The sequence below is a fragment of the Nicotiana tabacum genome, chromosome 13 (genome assembly GCF_000715075.1).
Source record: "Nicotiana tabacum cultivar K326 chromosome 13, ASM71507v2, whole genome shotgun sequence".
Lineage (NCBI taxonomy): Eukaryota > Viridiplantae > Streptophyta > Magnoliopsida > Solanales > Solanaceae > Nicotiana > Nicotiana tabacum.
The window spans coordinates 102977402-102995782 of record NC_134092.1 but is presented as its reverse complement, the minus strand read 5'-3'; the positions used below and the strand labels follow the sequence as shown (position 1 = coordinate 102995782).

The 18381-nt window shown below is 36.5% G+C and overlaps 1 protein-coding gene across 1 annotated transcript; it reads right to left on the bottom strand.

The window, feature by feature from the left end:
* LOC107817957 (asparagine synthetase [glutamine-hydrolyzing] 2) lies at window positions 1-18076 on the bottom strand. Its single transcript, XM_016643856.2, has 14 exons — window positions 17902-18076; window positions 15019-15157; window positions 12948-13043; window positions 12616-12757; window positions 5212-5307; window positions 4156-4250; window positions 3534-3695; window positions 2591-2671; window positions 2123-2344; window positions 1872-2006; window positions 1078-1158; window positions 723-809; window positions 521-628; window positions 1-357 (listed from the first exon to the last, which is right to left on the bottom strand). Exons 1-14 carry the CDS (start codon window positions 17979-17981, stop codon window positions 136-138), a joined length of 1746 nt encoding a protein of 581 aa, XP_016499342.2. The 5' UTR covers window positions 17982-18076; the 3' UTR covers window positions 1-135.
* Window positions 18077-18381: the final 305 nt, after the last annotated feature.

Sequence of the window (18381 nt, the reverse complement as noted above, 5' to 3'; positions counted from 1 at the left end):
TTTGTCACAATTCATGCATATTTCTTCTCAGTAGAATAAACACGCGGAATAATACCGAAGAATTCAAACTCGTGAAATAAGTTAAATAAATTGACAGTAACAACAAGTGACGTTTCAATAAATGAAGATATACAATCAAACAGCTACTGCAGCTTTATCAACGTCAAGTTTCTGAGCAGTATCTGTCGCGACTGTGGTTTTAACCTCTGATGCATCCTCATAAGCAGCTGCATGAACACCGAGTGCAGCTCGACCAGATGGATCTAGATTCTTGGACCAAGCTGCGTCCCATTCTACTGCTTTTGCAGTGCTGCATGCCACACTTGGACCACCTGGAACTGTTTCCCTCGCAGCATTCTGCTCCAAATAATAGTTAACAATGTGATTAACTTTATCAACAAATACGAAGATAGAAGCGATCTTGTTAACAGAAAAAGGAAGAAAAAGAAAACATTGTTTGGGACAAAATATCATAAACTGAACATGAATAACAAGGAAAAGAAGACTATGTAAGACCCACCTTGGGGAAATATCGCTCAAAAATAGTTCTATAATAGTATCCTTCCTTTGTCGTGGGTGTGTTATGCGGGTAAACAAAACTTGCATTCGCTAACATAGAATCAGAAACCTGGACCAAGTATATGAGATGTGTTCAACAAAACCACAAAAGGAAGGGATAAAGAATGGAAGAGGAGGGAAGAGAAAACAACTAAAGAGCTCACCAGACTGCTTGCGTGATCCTTCAAGCCATCAATCCAACTGTAGCCAACTCCATCACTGAACTGTTCCTTCTGCCTATACAAGATATGCTAAAAACAGAAAGCAGATGAGGATCAACTACTTGATCATAATGTCTTTTCAAACATCATTTCATTATACACACACACACACACACATAATATATGTGGAAGGTGGGAGGAGTGTGTACATATAATACCCTTATATGTGACACATATAATACACATCTCATACATTTGTGCATAAGCGTACACAATGTATTGGGAGTCTACTGCCTTTTATGCAAATGAATAAACAAAGATTATGATTATTGGACCTGATACAAGAAAACAAACAAACCTTTGGCAGATAAGGATTCTGATCATCGTCAAAAGCATTGCGTAGAACCCACTTTTCTATTCTTCCGAGATCAGGTCTGATCTGCAATGTTTCAAGACAGGTTCTTCAGCATACTATAGTCACCGCAAAGAGATGCATTAATTTGTAATTAGGATTATACTAGATGTACAGATGAGATCAGCACATCAGCAACATTTTAACGAGGTTATGGGTATGAAGCCATTTTCTATCCCATATATCAGACCCATTTAACTAACACTGACTTGTAATATGGAGGTAAAATACTTGAATGTAACTTCCATTGTTTTATTAGGCAGATATTCTCTAGACCTAACATAGGTCGCAGCAAGTTTGAGTCTAGAAATAGCGTGCAGAACCTCAAAGGGGCCAAACAGAATTAATCAAGATCCAAAAAAACTCTTCATCTATCCAGAGATAAACACATGAAAGTCGACACATCATGAATTCACGGTGGAACAACATTGAAGACTTTCTTAATTTTTTGAATAATGGTGGTTTCGAGTCAGCTCTAACTAGCTCATATACTAGTTAACTATGTCCACCAAGGCTTAAACAGATTAGAAGAGTTCACCTAGTGTTTTTTTTAACAATCAGATTTGAACCCTGGTCTCCCATGACATGGAAGACTATTTTTTCTGCATAACTTGCAGCTATTCTTTTGTTACCCCCTTCTTCCTTGAAGGAAGAAAAGAATCTCTCTTTTCAATTCTTTTCTGTTCTTTTTTTTGGGGGGGTGGGGGGTGGAGAAATGAGACGGAAGCACTGTAGGTTACCATTTTCCACTCTGGATCAATGTTCATTGCAACATTGATAAATTCTTTATCCAAGAAAGGTACACGAGCTTCAACACCCCAAGCTGAAGTAGATTTGTTGGCCCTCAAGCAATCATAAAGATGAAGTGCTTTAATCTGGATTAACATCAAAGCGTCCATCAGAGCTAGAAATAGTTCAAAGAAGTATTCTAGTAAAAATACAGTTACTTCCAATAATCCTGAATGACTGAAGAAATGACAATGAGATCCACCTTTCTACAAGTTTCTTGGTGAAACTCCTCTTTGTTGGGTGCCTTGTGGAAATATAAATAACCGCCAAAAATTTCATCAGAACCTTCACCAGATAGAACCATTTTCACACCCAAAGACTTTATCTTCCGAGACATGAGAAACATTGGTGTACTGGCTCTGATAGTGGTCACATCATATGTTTCAACATGATAAATGACTTCATCTAGTGCATCAATTCCTTCCTGATGTAGCAATAGAAAGAAGTAGATAGCCAATTTGACTTAAGCGGTTATACTCCTATAAGGAAAATCAGCTTAGGATGGGCAGCCCGGTGCACTAAGCTCCCGCTATGTGCGGGGTCGGGGAAGGGCCGGACCACAAGGGTCTATTGTACGCAACCTTACGCTGCATTTCTGCAAAAGGTTGTTTCCACAGCTCAAACCCGTGACCTCCTGGTCACATGGTAGGATGTCTTTGTGGAAAGTTACCTGCACTGTAAAGTGAAACTCATGGTGACGGGTTCCAAGGTAGTCTGCCACCTCTCTGGCAGCTTTCAGATCAGGAGAACCCTAATGTCAAACAAAAGACAACCTTAATTACAATGACAAAAGCAAAAGAAAACAAAACACTACAAGTATATAAAATGGATAAATCACTCATCTCCGAACTGCTCAATCACACCAAGTGGCTTTCAACAAATCTCTAACTTTATTTCTGTCATTTTGGACAATAACATACCTACTGCATAAAGAACACTAAACACTTTTAAGTGCACTAAGGTCTGTCAAAATTGGCATCGATAAGAGGTGTTGGAATAGTTTAGCACAAGAAATATTAGTGGAGCTATTACAGATTTCGAAAGGATGTAGGTTTAAATTTATTTAAGTGTCACATTATATCACAACAATACCTGCTTTTTAGAAAATTTTATTTAGAGCAATGACTGTGATCAGTTCTGATCATTTTGTAAAGCTATACACTTGAAAATTTCAAATTCCCGCATGAATACAAGCTAGTAGCACTTTTTCAGGAGGATGTGATAACAGAAATAAACAAGTCAATATTACCAAACCTTGCAACTGGAGTTACATTGCCTGTCTCAGAGAGTAAGACAAAAAGACAGGCATATAATTGTAACAAGAGAAGGAAAATCTACAATCAAGAGAAGGAAAGCCAGGATGGACCAAATTCATATCAGAATTAATCACAATGTCAAAAGGAAATTTTCGATTCAGAACTGTAAGATCATTTCCCAAAAAGGCATTCGGTATCTTTAATAAAGAGAAATTCCATTTCCTTTTTACTATTTTCAGAAAATCCCTATATATGGAAAAGAAACAGCAATAATGGTCTAGAACTTCCATGTAAATTGGGATGATACAGCTAGCAATTCCCAAATCAGAGCAAGTTTACAAAAAGGAGCATCACCACCTTCAAGCCTACGCAAAAGGTATGCAACTGTGATCCCCATTGTCGCGCAGCTTCAGTATCAGCCAAATAGCGGTTGGCCACTGCAGCAACAAGTGAAGAATCTAGTCCGCCTGAGAGAAGCACACCAAATGGTACATCCGTCATAAGTCGCTTGACTACAGCCTGCATAAAGTAAAGGTTGGGAATAAAATTAGCATTTAATGCATCAAATCAGTAGTAATACACGGATAGTAGAGAGAGGTACATGAAAGATGAAAATTGCAGGACAAACTATTGCATATTTCACATACTGTAGTATAATTTGCATGTGAAGGTAAAAAAGAATTGATAAAGATTGAGATAAAATATCATTTAAAGTCTATAGTCAACATCTATCACAAAGTATTTTTAACATTTTATCATTTTCTTTTGATAAGGAAGGTTTATTTATAGGCAAGAGTATTACAAAGGAGAGGACAATCAAAATAAGCACTATACATCAAGGAAATTCAGCTCCCAGTCAGTCAAGGGGATATGTGTCCTCAAAGAATCCAAAGGCTTTTGATGAAGTTTAAAATATAACAAAGTGGCACCTAAATATTATATACAACTCAGAAACAAGCGACTTCCAAAATAGAATGACCTTCTCAAAAGCTTTCCGTAAGACAAGGTGATCATATGGAGTAGAAGGAATGGTTTCTGAGTACCATGGTGGGTTGTACCATCTTCTGAGTCCTCCTGCACACATAATATACTTGAGACATAGCATGAATAGTTCTTGAAAGCAAACACTTGAAAGGATGACTTTGGTAATGATGGCGACTTAAATAGTCCCTCCATGCCAAAGACCGAGGTTCACTTTTTGTCCATTCAAAAGAATTTACCTTTCGCCTCAAATGATGAGCTTCCCCATCCCAAACTCCAAGGACATAAGCAAATATAAAAAAAATACTCGTATAATTTTATATGAGGGTATTGAACACACAGAGTTTAAGATGCTAACAGGAGTTGTTTAAGGAAGAAAATATTAAAGTAGTGGAAATAGTTAGTTTAATACATCAAAAAGTTTAGTGTACGGAGATCAAAAAATGTAGTCAAACTTTTAAAACGTTCCAAAATGAAAAAGAAGTCATATAAGAGATGAATTGGTGTACTATTTACGGGCTCCCTCTAGATTAACAAAAACTCAATAGAGCTCCTCTCCTGTAATGTTTCATTATGCTGATCTTCCTTTATCTAGGACAAATAGAACCTCTGTTTAAGGTCGACATGTTCTACGTTGCTAAATCAAGTTTAAACATTGTAAATGCATTAAAAAAATGGTGTTATATTGCAGTCTCACAATTTTTTTATTTGTAGAGGGATTAGAAAGTAATATAAAATCTGCTCAGCCAGTACATCAGTACAAAGTCAGAGGATTTATGTTAACCGACATTATCAAAAGTACATCACTCTAGCATCCCAACTATCCTAAAAGATTCATGAAGCTCCACTGGTTATCCTAAAAGTTATTTTGTTGCAAATTTGTAATAATTACATGTAATTACTCCTTTGGTTGATCAAGAGATAATAATTACACCATCAATAAGAGTTCAAGACTGTTTCCAACAGGGTCCTAAAGTAAATCTGAAATAAATAGGAAAAGTACGCTGATCATAAATGAAGCGCAAGCTCAGAAATGAGCTTCGTATGGGCATACCATTTTTGCTTGAATAAATATGACCGGGAAGGAAACTAACAAATCGTTCACAGTCATCACTTAAGGCTTTCATCTCTGAAGAAAACCATACAGACCCTGCATAAAAAGTAATATTTATTATTGCTTGCATACGCATAGCCAAAGTTGTTTAAATATGCACTTGTGCAGTCAATATTACATGATCGAATAGAAGCTTCTGTTATTTTCTCTTATATGCAGAAAGAGCTGAAAGCAAATTGTGGAAAGATAAAAATTATAGACACTTACAATAAAGCAGAATACATCAGCAGTTGCTTAGACTGACTACTAAAACAACTCATCAAAGCAAAGCAAAGCAAACATGTCTGTCCACTTCAATGTGTAAGGATCCAAAGGTCAAGGAGCAGGATTCTACCTTAAGCTTCTCCCTTTTTCCTTTAAATTGAAATATGTAACACTAAAAACACAAAAATAATTCTACCCAAGGCAAAAAGGAGGAGTTCAGGATCAGTCAGGCTTTGTTGCAATCAGCATGAATACAAAGTGTGGTCCAATATACATGGGTTAAGCACACCAGAAAGATGGACAGAACTTGGAAGGACCAGTGTTTAGAAAAGCGATCGCTTCGCGCTTAAAGCGCGAAGCGACGCGACGCGACTCAGTGTCGCTTCTAGCTGCCTGAGGCGACTCGACCGAGGGAAGCGCACGCTTCAACGGAGGAAGCGACGAAGCGATCGCTTTTGTTAAAAAAGCGCAGAGGGCCCTTTTAAAAAAAAAAACTTTGGGTCTGTTTTTCTATTATACAAAACAGACCCTAAATTGACAAAAAATGGCCATTTCTTCTTCTCTCTTCTTCGATCGAGGTCGACCAAAGCCTAGGGTTCAACTTCATTGACATTGCTGACCAGTCCAGGTAATTTTCTTCTTCTCTTTTTTTTCTTTCTTCTTTCTTTCTTCTTCTTGGTCCCGTCAGATTCTGCTTTTTTTTCTTTCTTTTTCCTTCTTTCTTCCTTCTTCTTCTTCGTTTATCTCTGAGACTCTGACAGTCCAGTTTGCACTGTTCAGACTTCAGCGTCTTCTTCTTCCTTTTATCTCAAACCCATTTTGTTTTTTTCCCCCCTTTTATTCTTCTTATTTATTACTTTTAATATGTATTTTAGTTTATAAAATTAATTATTATTTATATATGTTATATTTTTCAGTTTATTTGATTTTAAATTAATTATTATTTATATATGTTATATTTTTCAATTTATTTGATTTTTTAATGTATATTTCAGTATATAATATTAATTATTATTTATATATGTTATATTTTCAGTTTATTTGATTAATTTTATATGTATTTCATTTTAGAAAATTAATTATTATATATATATGTTATATTTTAGTTTATTTGATTTTTTAATGTATATTTCAGTATATAAAGTTAATTATTATTTATATATGTTATATTTTTCAGTTTATTTGATTTTCTTAATGCATTTTTCAGTATATAAAATTAATTATTATATATATGTTATGTTTTCAGTTTATTTGATTAATTTTATATGTATTTCATTTTAGAAAATTATATATGTTATATTTTAGTTTATTTGATTTTTTTAATGTGTATTTCGGTTTATAAAATTAATTATTATATATATTATATGTATTTTCAGTTTATTTGATTATGTATTTTCTTATATCTTAATAGGGATTTCAAAATGTCTCAAAGATCGAAAGATAAAGACCCGGCTTGGCGATATGGCGATAGAGTTAATGAGAAGAATACAAATATTGTATGCAAGTTTTGTAACAAGATTACAACGGGTGAAATTTATCGCTTTAAATTCCATCTTATTGGTGGCGATAGAAACGTCACAAGTTGTCCGAAATGTCCACCGGAAGTGAGGGATGAAATAAAGAATTTTGTTGAGAAGAAGAAGGAGCAAAAAAATCAAATGAGTCATCAACCATTGGTGACCAATCTTGATGATGATGGTGATGATGATATTGAAGAATTGTCACTTCCAACAAAACGGGGAAGAGATGCAATCTCTTCAAGCCATGGATCGACGGGTACGAGTAGGACTAAAGGTCCTATAGATTGCTATTTCCCAAAGAAGCCGGAAGGAAAGAGCGGTGGAAAAGATGTACAAAAAATTGCTAAGGACATTTTGAGGGATCGTGCAGTTAGAGCTTTTGCACGATGGGTCTATGATGCTGGGCTCCCCTTCAATTGTGTCAACTATACTGACACTTTTGGAGACTTTATTGAGGCCGTTGGTCAATACGGACCTGGAATGAAGCCTCCCACTTATCATGAAATCAGAGGTCCTTATCTAAATAAGGAAGTGGAGGAGACTAATAAAATTGTGGAGGAACATAAAGTTGCGTGGAACAAGTATGGCTGCTCCATTATGATGGATAAGTGGACGGCAAGAACTGGGAAAATGATTATTAACGTGTTGGTGAATTCTCCCAAGGGAAGTTTGTTTCTTGAGTCCATTGATGCTAGCGACTCATCCACTGACCACATCAAAATGTTCACCTTGTTTCAGAACACCATTGAAAAGATTGGCCCAAGCAAAGTTGTTCAAGTGGTCACTGATAATGCGAGTGAAAATGTGAAAGCGGGTGGCATGGTGGAAGGAGCGTACAAGAATGTCTATTGGACTCCATGTGCGGCTCATTGTATCAACTTAATCTTCGGGGACATTTTCAAGGAAAAACCCTTCTCTACAGTTTTTGGCCAGGGCGTTAGGGTACATTCTTATATTTCTCAGCGGCCCTTGTTATTGAATATGATGAGAAGATTCACCGGACAAAAAAATTTGGTGAAACCGGGCAAGATAAGGTTCGCCACTGCTTTCTTGACTTTACATAGTATCCACTTGCAAAAATCCAATTTGAGAAAGTTGTTCACTTCAGAGGAATGGAGCAAGAGTAAATTTGCAAAGGAAAGTGCAGGGAAAGATGTTGCACGCATTATTCTTTCTTATTCTTTTTGGAATAATGTCCTTCATGCTCTTAAAATTGGTGGCCCTTTGGTTAAAGTACTCCGTTTGGTGGATGGGGAGCAAAAACCACCAATGGGCTACCTCTATGAAGCTATGGATAGGGCCAAGGAGGCTATTCAAGCATCATTCACTGATGAGCAGAAATATGCAAAGGTCTTTCAGATCATTGATGCAAGATGGAGTGAGCAACTTCATAGACCTTTGCATGCAGCTGGACTTATTCTGAACCCGTCACTCTTTTATGATCAGCATGAGAATAATTCATTGGCTAGAGAAGTGTGGACAGGATTCCATGAGGTTGTTATCAAGTTGACCCCAGATGAAGACATGCAAGAAAAGATAGTAGATCAGCTGGCTATTTACAAGGCAGCTGAGGGACTTTTTAAGCTCTGACTTGCTATTAAACAAAGAAAGACGAAATCGCCAGGTGACCAAGTGCTTCTATATTTTATAGCTCTAACTTTAATGTATTTTAATATTTTTTATACTTATTAACTCTTGAATTTTTTTTTTCACTTCTATAGTTGAGTGGTGGGACCAATATAGTGTAGAGACTCCGGATTTACAGACTTTCGCCATCAGAGTTCTAAGTTTAACTTGTAGCTCATCCGGATGTGAAAGGAACTGGAGCGTTTTTGAACACGTGAGAAATAAAAAGAATTATTTCGTGTTTTGAGATAAAGTAAATTATATCTCAATTGTCCCAACTCCTACTAATTAGTTGACACATCTTGTTTGCAGATTCATACAAAGAAGAGGAATCGACTAACCTTGAAGCGCCTCCATAATCTAGTGTTCATAAAATACAATAGAGCATTGAGGCGTCGCTACAACCACCGCAATCTAATTGATCCAATTCTTTTGGACAATATTGATGAGGCTAATGAGTGGCTAACCGGAGTCCCCGAAAATTGTGAAGATGAAGAAGTATTTGAAGGCGATTCTAATTTCACTTGGGGTGATGTTGCGGTTGCTAGTGGAGTTGGGGAGAATCCTTATGGTTTAAGGGGGAATACTTCAAGTTCAAGCTCGATTAGGAAGGGAAAAAGTGTGGCTACTACAAGTCGATCCCTATCCCTAATTGATGAAGATGAAAGTGATCATGAAGAGGAAGAGGAGGGGGAGGAGGAAGATGACGAGCAATATGAAGATAACAGAGGAATTCAAGATTTTGACAATCTTGAAGAAGAACAAGAAGAGTAGAAGAATAAGAGGTTGATTCTAGTAATTTAGTAGCTTTGATTTTGACAATTTGAACTTTTTGATTATTTATAATTTTATATTGTGTCTTTGCAAGATTTACATTATGTTTTTTAAGAATTGCGCTTCACTTTAATAAAGTGTGCGCTTCGCTTTGCGCTTCGCTTTTGAAGCGAGGCGAGCCCTTGTCGCTTTTTTGCGCTTCTCGCTCTTAAAAAAAACTGGGAAGGACTAACACATTAAACTCGTAAAGAGTGAAGAGCAAGATCAATCAGAAAATGAAATGACATATGAGCTTGATGTTCATTAACACTCTCACCACCGGAGAGTCACATAACCTCATCCATTAACAGCGAATACAAAAAAATTATCACAATATAAGAGTATCCCGGAAAAAAAACTATCTTCGTTACAGCTACAGTGCAGGCACCCAAGGATGTGGCCAAGTGGTCAATGAAGTGGGATGAGAACCATGAGGTTAGTAGTCCAAAACTTCAAATGCCAGCAGACTCAAAACAATAGGTGATTTCTTCCCATGAGTTACCAGGTAATCTGTGTTGGTGGGAGATAGCAAGCACCCGGTGGAATTAGTCGAGATGTGTGCAAGCTAGCCTGGATACCACGGTTATAAAAAAACAACACTGCAGGATCTTCCTAAAGTTAAGAAAGCTTTAAAGAGCTAAGAACTTTGATATCTCCAGTTAGATAGTTAGGCTTGGACTTAGTTAAATATGTACACATATAAGAGTGAATGTTAGTGTGTCATGTCAGATAGATGTACCAAAAACTTTGTAAAGCATGCCTTTTAAAAGCATTCAGGCGTAAGACAGTTGCTTTCATGCATTTCATCAATTATTTTATTTGATTCTTACATATAAAAGCTTAAATGAGAAATAACTCTAGTTACTACATGTGCAATCATTCCCAACGTTTGGAAGAAGAAAATATCATCACTGTGCAATTTCCGACAACTATCAAATCTGTCCTAAGTTTGTTTGTCTTCCTAAGGTGTTGCACTTAAGCCAACACCAAACCTAGACACAAAAGCTTCGTGCCAACATACCCGAATAAACCACATCCCTGTCGGAGCGTTCCCTCACCCTAGTCGTGTTCCCAAATAAGAGGATAGTGTCTCTAATTACATATTCAATGGTGCAATTGGTAAACCTCTTTCCCATCCTCGACTCCATCCACTACCCATTATTTCCTCATAAATCAAAAATGAAATCAAAACCTTTGATTCCAACCCCTTTCTCCCTTTGTTTCCAAGTTCCTGACAGCAACCAAAGAAGTCCTCACCTTCCCAACACTATTATCCCTGTAGTCCTAGTCTATTCTTGTCAATAAGACATTTCTCTGTCATATCAATTATAAAATGCCTAGGAACTACGGGAAGCACTTGAGTACCTGGTGGTCTCCAATAGAAGCAACTCCCTTCATCAAAACTTGCTCCATATATACTGCCGCCTCCTTTGATACCTCTAACTCAATTGAAACAACCTCCTTTGATTGGTAGGTGACAGTTTGCCTGTCTTTATCAGCAAGAATTGAAATGTTTTTGAACTGAAAACTGATGTAGTGAGTTTATCAGGTGTCAACCGGATAAACTCTTTTGATCCATATTCTTCTTTAGTTCCACTTGTCTCACTGACACCAAAACCAGGGTTGGTCGGCAGTAGAATGTCCAGCCTCCTTTTCATTATCATAATTTTCTTGATTTATCTAGACTGACGAAGTTTTCTGTTGATCTCTCTTGAAAGTCAGAGCTTACTTGATTTGGCCAGACTCATTACAAGACTAGGTCATTTTTTATGTTTGAGGCTCTCTCCGCAGGCTCGCTCTTCCTCCTCCGACCAAACTATCAACCACTTTCTTTAGGCTAGGTGTAGTTTGTTCAATTGTTTGGGCTTCTCCTTCACCTGTTTCTTTGTCAAGTCTTTATATAGCAACCTTTTGGGGGACCAAAACGAGGTCCGACATTTATTAAAGCATTTTGGACCAATTTAAAATTTGAACCAGATCTGCACTAGCCTTACCGTGCTAAATTTGGCAGATTATCTATTAGCACTTTAGCAGACATCTTCTAGATTTTGTTCCTGGTTCCTTCTCAGGCAATGATTGCTGACGACTTCACCTTACTTGTTTGAAATAATGAAAAATTCTACCATTGTAACCTTACTTTTGTTCACCTGACGATGGATGGAGATGCCCAGAAGTTGGGGCCAATTCAATTCCCATCTTTGACAAAAGCCATAGTGGAACTGTTCATTTCTAGCAAAACTTAGCGCAGCACCTTCCTTTGATCCTTCAATGTTCTTATCCCCTGACATATCTCTTTGGCCATGATCAATTTCAGGAAATCCTCCACCAGTATCCCAATTCAGGGAACTAGTCCAGGCACCCTGGACAGAAAAGAAAGCCTACAATACTCACCATTTTAAATCCTTTTCTTCCTTCTCAGCTTTAGACAACCAGTTCTGAATGCCCAAATATCAAGTAGTAGGTAGGACTTTTTTATCCATTGCAACGCTCCCTCAAGAATACAATATGTTTCCGACTCTAATGACAGTTGTAAAAGCAACAGTGTCTTCCATGCTCAACCCCAACCAGAAACTTCTACACGCTAGTTGCCAAGTCAAATATTGCACCTCCAGCCATTGAAATTAACATACGACTTCACAAAATTTTCTCCTCTGTTTTTTAAAATCAATTATTTTTTCTCTTCTCTGTTTCTCCTCCAGCCATAAAAAATGTTCCTCAACCATTGACATTTGCTGTCAAGTGATAAATCCAGCAAGGTTGCTGCCTCCTTATAGTACTTCAAAACAAACACGGATATGTTGCTTTCCATTTCTCCAAACAGTGTTCAGAGTTCCTTAGTCACACCTCACAATGTTGTATAGCTGGCCTTAGGTAATGTCCGGTTAACTCTACATGTGTTATTCGCTGGAATGATAGATAACTGAAGATTAGGTTGAACTAGCTTAAGACAGATGTTCTTGGTACATTGTTGATCTACAGCGGCAAGAAAACATGTACTGTTCACTATTATACATCATTTGTTTGTAACAACAGCATGAAACCAGCATTATAGTAGGCAAAACAACAAAGATGCATCAGGCAAATAAAAAACAAGGAAACAACAAAGGAACTTCACATAACTCACAGGCTATTTATTAAAAGGGCAATATACCAAAAATTATGAAATGGAAAAATTACATACCATCAAGACCCCATCCCATATAAAGGGGCGTAATGCCAATTGCATCCCGAGCAGCAATGAAACTTTTATCACGGGTGTTAAGAAGCACAAAGGAGAACATTCCATCCAACATGTGAACGAAGTCTTCTCCATAGTCTTCATACTGCGATAGGTAGATTGCGGAGTTCAAATACCATAAGAAAGAAATTATGACAAAAAATCTCATTCTCTTACTACAATCCACCTTTTTCTCTTTTGATGAGAAATTTGAGTCATGGTATTTTGAAATCATTCTTCGCACAGAAACTGAGAAGTCATGTATATTTATTTGAATATATTCTGAAAGTACTTACAAGATGTGCAATAACTTCACAGTCACTGCCAGTTCGAAACTGGTGGGACTTCAGCTTTTCCCGTAATTCTCTATGGTTATATATCTCCCCGTTAACCTAAAAGCAAAAGGAATATGATATATCAATATATGGAAGAAGATCAGAGTAGTCCAATCAAGAAGGATCCTGAGAAAGTATGAATTAGTTTTAGCTATTTGACAGGGGAAGTTAATCTAAACAACAAAATGACAGAATTATATCTTCCGCAAGCTTTTTGCCTGCACATTTGATCTTCTGAATTTCAATCCAAACAATGTAATCATGCATATTATTCCTTTAACCTAAACAACTTATAAGATTTGAAGTACAAGGGTGAAACCATCTAATTGGCTGTACTTTCAGACATCAATTCTTTAAAAACTAAAATATATATTCTGAAACTACATAAAATATACTATAAGTCACAGTCAAAGAAAAAAGGTATAAAAAAGATATTGAAAAATTGGTAGTCAAAAGAAATACTATTTGACACTCTAAATAGTAATAGCGTCATATCAAATTTGACAGTGGCAGTGCTTAAAAGTTGCTTTAACCACGTGTTATGTTACTGCTACACATCTCCTAGAGAAATTGAGCCCTAAATTCTGCTTCGATTTCAAGCATACAAAGGCTATTTGATCTTTTGTTAAAAGGTAATGAAGTCACCATTTGAAAAAGGGAAGGCCAGAGTCATCCTGGTCAACATAAAGCACAAGGAAAATACAGGAGAATACATTTGGGAAAGCAACCATTTTCAGGAAGTGAACAAAAACTTTTAGAAAAGGAGATGTCCTTCAAAAAGTTCAATCAGATGAATTGACATTATCATGAAAATGTGAGAAGCTCACACAATTTATTACTTTCTCTTCAGTCAAACTCACACAATTTATTACTTAATCGCCCACTTCAACAGACTTTGCAGAAGCACAAATGTTTTAGTGTTACACTACTTATTAATATATATGTGGCTGCAAGGAGAGATTTATTCGTTCTAGGGTGAATCTGTTTTGGGATATAGCAATGAGGGCATCTTATTAGGAAGGGAGATAGCAACTAGACCCAAGATTTCTGTCTGCTCTATGTCAAAAATAATATTTATATGTCTAATACCATGTTAGATTATGTGGCTTCACCTCATATACAAAGATTAATTGCCAGCAGGAAGAAATTTGCTTACTCATGTTTTCTCAGCCTACTTTTTTCAGAAGACTCTAGGCCTTCCAAGCACTGTTAAAACACAACAAATTTTGAGATGATGAAAGACATAAAATACGCAGCAAAAAATCAGCCACCTTTCCAAAAGCATTCATCAGCTACACTAATAATTGAGGGAAAGCATGACTGTTATGGTGCAACACTACCCTAAAGCTTACATTTTCTTCCAATAATTCTCTTATAACCACTTCAACAAGGAAAGAAGAAAAGGTCCTCCTCTAAATTCAGTCATCCATTGTTTAGATCTACTATTTCAATATTTTTGCTAATCCATATTTCCATTTACTCCATCGACTTTTCAAAAATATCAATTTAGGCACCCAAACAAGTTTGTGCTCTGTATCTAATACATTGTTGCCGATAAGTCGATTAAAGTACCGCCTAGCCCTTCACCTCAACATTTTAAAGGTCATAAAATGGAAAAACAATTTATTTTCGGCATTGCAAAATGTCAAAATATAAAACAAGTCAAGAAAGTGAAACTCATGGGAAGGGGATTTGATTAAGTTGCCTAAATAGTTGTACTGCTAGACGACCCAGAGATCTTTCAAATGAACTGAGAAAATATCGATAACAGTAGAGGAAATTCTCCGTATTCACCTAGTCAAGCGCCTAGTTACTTCACCGCACATGTTTCAAATATGTAAGAACTAAAAATTTCGAAATCACAAATTGTTTATTCCGATTTTCCTGTTAAGATTCACTCAAAGTAGAGGAAATTTATCCTACGAGAAAAGTTTGTGCTATAGAAGATCAAAACGCACAAATATTGTCCAAAGTCCATGTACTGGTAAAATACTTAACTATCTAAGAAATGATATAATAAATATTTCCCTACCGCGACAACAATGGTCTTGTCCTCATTGTAAAGTGGCTGATCTCCAGAAGTTGGGTCTACTATTGCCAACCGTTGATGAGCAAGATAACAGTCATCATGGCTATGCAATCCACTCCAGTCAGGTCCTCTGTGGCGTAATCTACACTTGCCAGACATCACATCAAAGACAAATCAGGAAAATTTCATGTCTGTAGCAACGTAGAATATGCTACTGTAGTAAAGCTAATGCTTATCATACTTCAAAGCAAAGCCCATGGAATTTGGATTAACAGCCCAACCCAAGATCAACTAAAGAGGCAAGGATATGCACTTTATAAGATGAGAATTAAGAGTTGAAAAATGTGATACGAAAGATCAGGGTTAACACCATGGGTAAGAAGCATGCCCCAACAAGCAGAAGATAATGGTCAGCATTTGTTAAAAGGGGATGAACACGTGTCGGTAAGTTGAAAAGCAAGCCACGTAGAGGCCAAATGGTGATTGCTGGGAAATTTTCCCTTTACAGTTTACATAACCAATTTCTAAGAATTTCTTAAGGAAAGGAAATTGTGGTTCTCAGGAAGTAAAAGTTGTCCAGAGGTAAAGAACTAAACATGTGGCATCAACTGGGTTCATGACAGATCAAACGAGATGACAGCAACTGATTTTTGAGAGGGTAGCACAAGAAAAGGGGCACACGCTTTTTAAATGAGGAAAATCAAATTGAGAAGATGGGGAACTGAGGATGACGAAACAGAAGCAACAAAGAATAGTGGTTCACAAAAAAAAAAATAGAGATTGGACAGAGAACAATGCATTACTACTGGGGAAAACAATGGTCAACGTATCAGAATACTTGAAAGGCAGTAATAAGCAGATAATTTCAGACTCGGAAAAGCAGAAACTAAAGGCTTTTTGGGAGGTATTTTGTGGGGTCAGATGAAAAGAAGGCAAGAGAATTGAGAACACAATTTGATAATGCGTGCAAGAAGACAGTGAACTAAGTGAGAGGAAAATCAACCAAGTAGAGGGACAGGAATAAGCAAGAACGCTTATCAGACACGCTGGAAATGTGATGTCTATATGCAAAGGAAGCAGCTTTCGGGAATGCTGGAAATGCAATTTCTATAGTGCAAAAGAAGTAAAACAGAGAGAACAAGCAGAAAATTTGAATTGACTTCTAGTTAGTCTACACCTTGAGTTTGTGCACATACTGACACCTTTTAAGTGTTCTTTTAATATAACTTCTTATCAAACAAATGCAAATTGTTGAATTGTTGACCGCCTCATCTAAAAGCTTAAGCTGTTAGAGAGGGACAATTATATTTGTTTAATTATGTCAAGACGTCCCCTAACATGCAAGCCAAGCACGTGGAAATTTTTTATGAAGGGTGACGTGAGATTTGAACTAGGAAAAATTGTCTGCTATATTATCAAGATAAATTTTGTGATTATCTCCTCTTAAAGCTAAAGATATTAGAAAGAACACGCTTTTATATACTTAATTATGCTTTCAACACATTTCACAATTTGGAAATAGTTGGAAAAACCTCATTAGCTAAGTAATTACATCTTACATAATAATAAAAATAATAATAATAATAATAATAACAACAATAATAATAATGCATGCTTACTACTATAAGTTCTCAAGGCCCTATTCTTTAAAATATATACTTCTCTTCACTCCTCCCCTCTGCCCCCCCCCCCCCGAGTTCTACAGCTACAAAGGCTTGTTTCGTTGGTGTTACAGCTTATCATCAGAACAGTCCTACCCACTCTGAAGCCCTTCCAAAAGAAATTCTTTACGGAGCCAAAGAATAAAGCCCTAAGAAGCAACCTACTTTGTCGAGATTCATAGCTATCATACTATTAGCTCAGCTTAGCAGCTTAACCAACTCTATATGAATGCACATAATGAATGAAACAATGTTTTTTTATGAGAAATGACTGAAGCAATTATCTTGCTAGACCTGCCCCCTCCTAGTTCTACTTCTTTCAAGTGTGAAGTTTCCCAGAAGATGCTTAATCGCAGACACTAAAGCAGACTTAGGCCTTGTATAGAAAGTCATTCTGTATGGAAAAAGAGAAGTTCTTTAGAGGAAAAAAATGTTCCGTTCTCCCTTTACTAATTGACCTGTAAACGCTTCTCAATTATTGGAAATTTTCAGAAAAACAGGAAGAGCTAACTAGTTAATTATATCACTATATTGTAGGTTGGTTTTTCAATTCTTGAGAAACAACACTAGAAAACAAAAGGAAGACATTTGGTATATTATGCCCAAAGCAAACTAGATTTTCCTCCACCGATTAACTGAGATGAAAGTGCTTCAAAGCTGAGTCTAGTGTGAAAAGGATGGTATTATCATCCTGACATCACCTAAGAGCAGCATATCATGCCTTAAAGCTTAAACAACACATACCACCAATTTCACAGTGACATACTCTCCTTTGAGATAAAGCTATTTTTTTGCCAGGTTTTACCAGCGAATTGAACGGGGATTCAAGTTTCCAGAGATATTTCACTGTCATTCTGAATTTGATCTACTAGCAATCTGTTATTTAATGTAATTCAATAACCACTCTAGCAGTATTACTAATAGCCATCATTTCGTCTTTTAAAGCGCTGAAGCGATGCAAGGCGAAGGGTTAACCGCATATCATAAGAACCATAAAAATGCCAAATTTTCTCGTGGAAATCAAATGTCATATATTTGAGAGATTCAAAAAAGAAATCCATATAAAAACACTGATTATAAATTAACAAAAACAAATCGAAGACCACGAGAAAGCGAACAAGTCCACGAATAGCAAATCCAAAACACATGCATACCATTGTCACCCCAAAGAATAAGAATGCTGTAGAAAAATTGGAATGCAATTTTTTTTTTAAAAAAATTCTACCTTCTAGAAAGTTCGATGATTCGGGAACGCTTGGCCTGAGAATTATCAATGCAACCGAAAACTGCTAGTATTCCACACATGGCTCTCTCTCTCTCTCTCTCTTCTGAAATGGAGAGAGATAACTGTTGTGACTGCGGTTAGAATGAAATGAAATGAAAGGGGAGGCTGCTGACTCAGAGCTTAATATATATATATATACAGTAGCTGAGCTTGAGTTAATCTGAGCCATTGATTCTCCGACCATTTTTGGAAAGATTCTAGTTTTTTATTTAATTTAATTATTACTCTCTTCATTTCAATTTATATGAACCTATTTCCTTTTTAGTCTGTGTCAAAAAAAATGAACTATTTCCTTATTTGGAAACAATTTACCTTTATGTAATAATTTATAACCACACAAAATATATGTGACTCATTTTACCCACAAATTCAAAAGTATTCTCTCTTTTCTTAAACTCGTGCCCAATCAAATGATTTCAC